The 7,763-nt window shown below is 41.3% G+C and overlaps 1 protein-coding gene across 1 annotated transcript; it reads left to right on the forward strand.

Moving 5' to 3' along the window:
- Nucleotides 1–98: 98 nt before the first annotated feature.
- Nucleotides 99–5,928, forward strand: LOC138952745 (N-acetyllactosaminide beta-1,6-N-acetylglucosaminyl-transferase-like). Its single transcript, XM_070324463.1, has 4 exons — nucleotides 99–290; nucleotides 2,141–2,304; nucleotides 3,959–4,182; nucleotides 5,198–5,928. Exons 1-4 carry the CDS (start codon nucleotides 111–113, stop codon nucleotides 5,530–5,532), a joined length of 903 nt encoding a protein of 300 aa, XP_070180564.1. The 5' UTR covers nucleotides 99–110; the 3' UTR covers nucleotides 5,533–5,928.
- The last annotated feature ends 1,835 nt before the right edge of the window (nucleotides 5,929–7,763 follow it).

Consider the following 7,763-nt stretch of genomic DNA (forward strand, 5'->3'; position numbering starts at 1 on the left):
ACACACACATACACACACACACACACACACACACACAGATGCGGTGACAGAGAGAACGTGTCAAGCCAATCAATCCTCATGTCAGTTCTCTTCCGTAAATTACGTCACAGATGGAACGCCTCCTGCGCGCCATCTATCGACCACACAACGTCTACTGCATTCACGTGGACCTCAAGTCGGACCTGGACTTCCGGACCAGCATCGAACTAATGGCCAGTTGTCTTCAAAACGTCTTTGTGTCTCCGGTGTCCGTGGATGTAGTTTGGGCCAGATTCACCAACGTCGAGCCGGTCAGTATGACAAACTGCTGGTACAAAAATCCGAAGGGCTGAAATCGGGTCGGTGTGTCCATTACTCAGTGCCAACCCTCGTACTTTTGAGTCAATCTCCAAATTTGAAATACATTTCCAAAAGCGTATTTAAGTCAGACAATTTAGCAGATAAACTGAACACTTTGATAACTTCATCATCCTATACATGAAGCCAATGAACACCAAATATGAAGTAATTCCCGGAACAAATGTAATAGTTATTAGCATTTTAGTGGGTGGCACTTTTGTTATTGCTTCTAGAAATGCTGTACGCCCGCGCAGACCTCCAGACTGATTCAGAATATGAAAGGCACACTCCTTGGCTCACCATCTCAGATCTGGCCAGTTATTTTTTTTTTTTCATGGGGTAAGACCATCCCTCCATTTGGTCACACTCCCAAAAGTAACAGCCTGGGTGTTATTTGTGCACAATTGGAATTTTGTGATAAATTAATTTTTTAAAAAGACACAATGAAATTAAATAATCAAATTACTCTTGCTATCCACAGCAAGCAGTCAGAGTGTTGTTGTTTTTCAAATGGTTTTCAACATATGACTATGTGGAGGGATGGCCTTACACCATGTAAAAAGGATGGCCTTACACCATGTAAAAAGGATGGCCTTACACCATGTAAAAAGGATGGCCTTACACCATGTAAAAAGGATGGCCTTACACCATGTAAAAAGGATGGCCTTACACCATGTAAAAAGGATGGCCTTACACCATGTAAAAAGGATGGCCTTACACCATGTAAAAAGGATGGCCTTACACCATGTAAAAAGGATGGCCTTACACCATGTAAAAAGGATGGCCTTACACCATGTAAAAAGGATGGCCTTACACCATGTAAAAAGGATGGCCTTACACCATGTAAAAAGGATGGCCTTACACCATGTAAAAAGGATGGCCTTACACCATGTAAAAAGGATGGCCTTACACCATGTAAAAAGGATGGCCTTACACCATGTAAAAAGGATGGCCTTACACCATGTAAAAAGGATGGCCTTACACCATGTAAAAAGGATGGCCTTACACCATGTAAAAAGGATGGCCTTACACCATGTAAAAAGGATGGCCTTACACCATGTAAAAAGGATGGCCTTACACCATGTAAAAAGGATGGCCTTACACCATGTAAAAAGGATGGCCTTACACCATGTAAAAGCCTGGCCAGATCTGAGAGAACGAGTGCGCCTTCTATGCAAAACTACGACTTATCGTTCACTGTGTGAAACCCGGAAGGCAGAATGTTCCAATGCCATGCAGGTTTGTCAAGTCAGGGAGAAACAAAGAATTTGATGATCCAGACGGCAGGTCCCGAACACGTCTGAAGCTGAGGTGTAGCCGTATGAATTTTGTTTGATAGGGAGATATAATTTATGTACAGAATGTAACATTAGGAACACAATTATCAAAAGAATAGAAAACCACATAGACATTTTTCGTCGGCTTCATACAAACTCTCCTGCTTTTCAAAGTGCCCCCCCCCCATACACACACACACACACACACACACACACACACACACACACACACACACACACACACTTTTTTGTACGTCTTTCAAAAATGAGAGAAATTTAATCAGGTCTTAAAAGTTTGAAAGTCTTAAAATGGAGGTCAATGTACAGTGGCTAGGAACTAAATAACTGGTAAAGTAGATTCTTACAAAGGAGAAAGTCTTATATTGGCCGGGGGTCTGAAAAGTGGGTTTTAATTGTATCAAAATCACGGAGGTATACAGAACACTGCTCAAATCTGTGTTAGATAGTAACTGATCACACTTTGTGTGTCTCGTGTCAATTTAAAACAAAGTTTCTTGTTTCAGGAAATCCTATGCATGCGCCATTCTTGGCGACAGAACGTCAAATGGCGTTATTTCATCAACTTGACAGGCCAGGAATTCCCGCTGAAAACCAACAAGGAGCTGGTTCGGATCCTGAAAGCTTACCACGGGGCCAATGATGTCGGTGGCATCAGGGACCCACCAATGTAAGTCAAGCAGTTTGTGACTTTGAAGTGATTTATTGTATGCTTTTTAAATGCAGTAAGTGGAAGCTGGAAAAAGAACTGAATAATAAACCATTCACAAATTGAGACTGCGGTCATGATTTTTGTCTGGTTTCGATTTTGGGTTTATTCTTTATTGTACGTCCTTGGGGAATTGGGGGATGCTATCCCCAGGGATAGTGCACAGCGTCGTAGTCACCGTACCAAGTCTATTGTTTTTGGGTCTTTTTATATTTAGTCAAGTTTTGACTAAATATTTTAACATCGAGGGGGAATCGAAACGAGGGCATGGTGTATGTGTGTCTGTCTGTCTGTCTGTGCGTGTGTCTGTGTGTGTGTGTGTAGAGCGATTCAGACTAAACTACTGGACCGATCTTTATGAAATTTGACATGAGAGTTTCTGGGTATGAAATCCCCGAACGTTTTTTTCATTTTTTTGATAAATGTCTTTGATGACGTCATATCCGGCTTTTCGTGAAAGTTGAGGCGGCACTGTCACGCCCTCATTTTTCAACCAAATTGGTTGAAATTTTGGTCAAGTAATCTTCGACGAAGCCCGGGGTTCGGTATTGCATTTCAGCTTGGTGGCTTAAAAATTAATTAATGACTTTGGTCATTAAAAATCTGAAAATTGTAAAAAAAAAAAAAAAATTTATAAAACGATCCAAATTTACGTTTATCTTATTCTCCATCATTTGCTGATTCCAAAAACATATAAATATGTTATATTCGGATTAAAAACAAGCTCTGAAAATTAAATATATAAAAATTATTATCAAAAGGTTTTTTTCGAAATCGTTTTAAAAACACTTTCATCTTATTCCTTGTCGGTTCCTGATTCCAAAAACATATAGATATGATATGTTTGGATTAAAAACACGCTCAGAAAGTTAAAACGAAGAGAGGTACAGAAAAGCGTGCTATCCTTCTCAGCGCAACGAATATCCCGCTCTTCTTGTCAATTCCACGGGCACTGCCTTTGCCACGGGCGGTGGAGTGACGATGCTACGAGTATACGGTCTTGCTGCGTTGCGTTGCGTTCAGTTTCATTCTGTGAGTTCGACAGCTACTTGACTAAATATTGTATTTTCGCCTTACGCGACTTGTTTCCTTTTTTGCTTTTTTGCCCTGCATGCGTGTATTCGTGTTTTCCAAGCCCTTAGACTGTCGCTGTGAGCTGTGAACATTATATTCCTCCCCTTGAAAAAGAAAATGCTTTCTGAGCAAGTTGGGAAATTGTTGAAAATGAATGTAATAAACGGCACCTGTGTCAATGTGCGAAATATTCATGACGTCAGCGACTGATGCCGAGCGTGTTGGTAGTGGATTTCGGGGGGCATTACCAACCGTTTCTGTCGTTGATATCATAGTTTGTGCTTTTTCGCGTTCTTTGGAGTAAAAATCTCGTGTTTGTCCGACTGCTTAATGTTTTTTTGTCGGTTGGACGGTCTGTCTGTCTGTCTGTCTGTCTGTCCGCCTGTCTGTCTGTCCGTCCGTCTGTCTATCTGTCACCTTATCCCCTTTGTCTGCTAGTCTGTCTGACCATCCGTGACTCTCTCCGTTCGGCTTCACGCCCATTTTGTCGATCTGCAAACATGGGTAAAATGGGACGCTACCCTATAGTCTTTCTGTGCAGATTTCGTTGGAGATGGCAACGCTTTTCTCCAGCCCCGTACAACCTGACCATCTACAAAGGCAGTGTGCACGTTGCGGTCAGCAGAGAATTCGTGGACTATGTTCTCAACACTCGCGTGGGTAAGACTCTGTTGGAGTGGGAGAGGCCCGTCATGCACCCTGACGAGTCCTATTTCAACACCTTGAACAACAACCCGCAGCTTGGCGTACCCGGGTCTGCTACGGGTAGGTATCTAATACACTCATGATTTCCGATATCAAATGCAAAAAGCTGCATTTTACTCGCACCACTCAACTCATTCACCCACCTCCCTTGACCTACACCAGTACTCCCTACTTTCATAACTTCGAATTGTACTGATTACTAATCAACGAAATTTTTCGCGTTTGAACAATGTGTGTCACACAAGCTGTCCTTTTATTCTCTAGATTTTAAAAGTTAGGTCTAGCGCCACACCGTGGCTTCCGATTGATACCTTTAGGTCCACGCGAAATAAATTCTTTGAAAAAATGCTCGCTCTCTTTGGTGAGCACTAAAAGCGTGTTCCCTGATGGTAAGCGTTCAAACAAAAGGGTATTTGTACTGTATGAAAAAGCATGGCGGTTTCTGTGATCAAAAATTGATAGTTTGCGGGAGGTGGAGTGGGTCTTTAAGAATTGAGACTGCGGAGGAGTATAAATAAGAGTGATGTTTTGAGGTGCCTGTGAATGTGTATGTTTGTTTGCTTCCTAGTATGGGCTGGCAAAATACTGTCTGTTTGTCTGTCTGTCTGTCTGTCTGTCTGTCTGCCTGTTTGTCTGTCTGTGTGTGTGTCTCTCTCTCTCTCTCTCTCTCTCTCTCTCTCTCTCTCTCTCTCTCTCTCTCAGAAACAAACACACACTAACACGAACACAAAACACACACACACTAACACACACACACACACACACACACACACACACACACACACACACACACACACACACACACAGTGACACACACATACACACTTAGTCACACGCACGCACACACACACACACATACACACACACACACACACACACACACACACACACGCATACATACCCCCCCACCGAGTGACACACAGTGATACACACACACACATACACACATAGTCACACGCACACACTCACACACAAACACACACACACACACACACACACACATACACACACAAACATCCCACTTTATCTCACCCAAGAAAAGGTCTCTCAGCAATTATGTTCTCTCTGCTTTCAGTGAACCATACGTCCAACCAGCACGCCGCGTACTTCAGCAGGTTAAAGATCTGGGGATCCGAAAAAGATAAATACGGTGGCTGTAAGGGAAAGTTCGTACGGGACATCTGCCACTTCGGGGTGGGCGATCTACCCTTATTAACCAAGAGCCCGCAATTGTTTGCCAACAAGTTTTCCTACGACCATCAGCCTCTGTCCTACGACTGTCTGGAGGAGTGGTACTTCCACAAGGTTGAACTGGAAGACGCTGGCAACCCACCGCCGCTCAATGTTTCACTGTATGAACAGTCACCCATGGTGAAGTATAGATACACCGGGCCGGTCAAAATTCGGTGATGAACTGAGTGCAGGAAGGAAGAGACGAAAGCAGCAAATACAGACAGTGGACATTTATTTCTTGGAGCAGCAAATACAAACTTTTGTTTTTGTTTCAGGCCAAGAGATTGACCAAATGTTTTGGTTTTGCTTCGCGCGAGTGTGTTTTTGATTATATCATAATTATCATTATTAACGATGGTAATATAATGTGAAAACATTCTGCAGCTTTGTTGTCATAATTAGCCCCTGGGCATCTTAACTTGAGGTAACAATTAACTCATCACGTCACAATCGCGTGCCAAAAACAAAATATAATGTATGGAAAATCCTGAGAGAGAGCGAGAGAGAGAGAGAGAGAGAGAGAGAGAGAGAGAGAGAGAGAGAGAGAGAGAGAGAGAGAGAGAGAGAGAGAGAGAGAGAGAGAGAGAGAGAGAGAGAGAGAGAGAATAAAATGTTTTGAAGTTCAAAGAGAAAAATCCGTCTCACGTTGAGTACGATTACCTCCCTTCATCAGACTGTGACTTATGTGTCAAATAAAATAGAGGTACATGTATATCGAACGTGTCAAACTTTGTGCGAATTTTCAGGGTGAGAGTGGTTTAAATGGCTGGTGAGTTGATGAAAGTTGAGGCTGTCTGTGTGTGTGATAGCGTGTATGTGTGTGCGGGTCTGATCATGATAGGGGCGAAAGTCGGATGAAGGTGGAGAAAAATTAAATGTCAGTGTCTCTATTTACATGATATTTACCCAACCAACATAATATTATTAAAAAAAAGGGTATTTTTAATAATAACTGTCAGTAAGTACTGGTGTCACATGACTGATGTGAACCAGTTGATTGGCTAATGGCGATGCGCTTAAATCTGTTAGCGCACTTTTGGAGTGCGCTAACTTTTCCACAGAGCGTATTCTTACACCCTTTGCCAAATCGAGACTGTACTCTCATCCTCAGAATTAATTAATGACATGTAGTTTATATTCTTTACTTTACCAAAAAATAACCATAAATTTCCCGCGGCTCAAAGCAGAAGTTTTGTTTCCTGACAGATCGCAGGCGCCTGTGCCACAGTTAAGCCCACTGATCTAAAAATAGAAGCGGCTGTCTCTCTTCCACAAAATAATGGTCTCTTCTCGTTTTGACTTGCAAAGATTCTTCTCATACGCCGTGTTAGTGGCATGTAGCTTATTAACCACATTACTAAATGATGAGTTAGTGTAAAATTCCCAGCGGCAAACAGAAAACACAAGTGTTATTCCGATAACGTATCAGCTAGACCAGCATTTGAAAGTCGACTCTGTTATAGTAGACTACACTGAAATACGACTGCATCAGTTCAGTAAATGAATGGTTTCCGAATTATTATTTCAAGGCAACAACAATCGGAATCGAAAACGTGTAGGGTTAAGAACGTTCTTACCATGTGTGAACAGCTCAGATCATGGGTAATTTTAACACCTTCACATTTGAATGCTTATTTTATAGCCATCCATTGAATTGAGAAGAAAACAAAGCATACTAAACTGCTTAGCATGAATCAAACAATAAGAAAATAAAACAAGTCGCGTAAGGCGAAAATACAATATTTAGTCAAGTAGCTGTCGAACTCACAGAATGAAACTGAACGCAATGCCATTTTTCAGCAAGACCGTATACTCGTAGCATCGTCAGTCCACCGCTCATGGCAAAGGCAGTGAAATTGACAAGAAGAGCGGGGTAGTAGTTGCGCTAAGAAGGATAGCACGCTTTTCTGTACCTCTCTTTGTTTTAACTTTCTGAGCGTGTTTTTAATCCAAACATATCATATCTATATGTTTTTGGAATCAGGAACCGACAAGGAATAAGACGAAAGTGTTTTGAAATTGATTTCGACAATTTAATTTTGATAATAATTTTTATATATTTAATTTTCAGAGCTTGTTTTTAATCCAAATATAACATATTTATATGTTTTTGGAATCAAAAAATAATGGAGAATAAGATAAACGTAAATTTGGATCGTTTTATAAATTTTTATTTTTTTTTACAATTTTCAGATTTTTAATGACCAAAGTCATTAATTAATTTTTAAGCCACCAAGCTGAAATGCAATACCGAAGTCCGGGCTTCGTCGAAGATTATGTGACCAAAATTTCAACCAATTTGGTTGAAAAATGAGGGCGTGACAGTGCTGCCTCAACTTTCACGAAAAGCCGGATATGACGTCATCAAAGACATTTATCAAAAAAATGAAAAAAACGTTCGGGGATTT

The sequence above is a fragment of the Littorina saxatilis genome, linkage group LG17 (genome assembly GCF_037325665.1).
Source record: "Littorina saxatilis isolate snail1 linkage group LG17, US_GU_Lsax_2.0, whole genome shotgun sequence".
In the NCBI taxonomy this organism is placed as follows: Eukaryota; Metazoa; Mollusca; class Gastropoda; order Littorinimorpha; family Littorinidae; genus Littorina; species Littorina saxatilis.

Coding starts and splice junctions, on each gene's coding strand:
- LOC138952745 (XM_070324463.1), top strand. CDS start 111: ATGGAACGCCTCCTGCGCGCCATCTATCGACCACACAACGTCTACTGC. Junction 2,305..3,958: donor GGCATCAGGGACCCACCAAT/GTAAGTCAAGCA, acceptor CTTTCTGTGCAG/ATTTCGTTGGAGATGGCAAC. Junction 4,183..5,197: donor CGTACCCGGGTCTGCTACGG/GTAGGTATCTAA, acceptor CTCTGCTTTCAG/TGAACCATACGTCCAACCAG.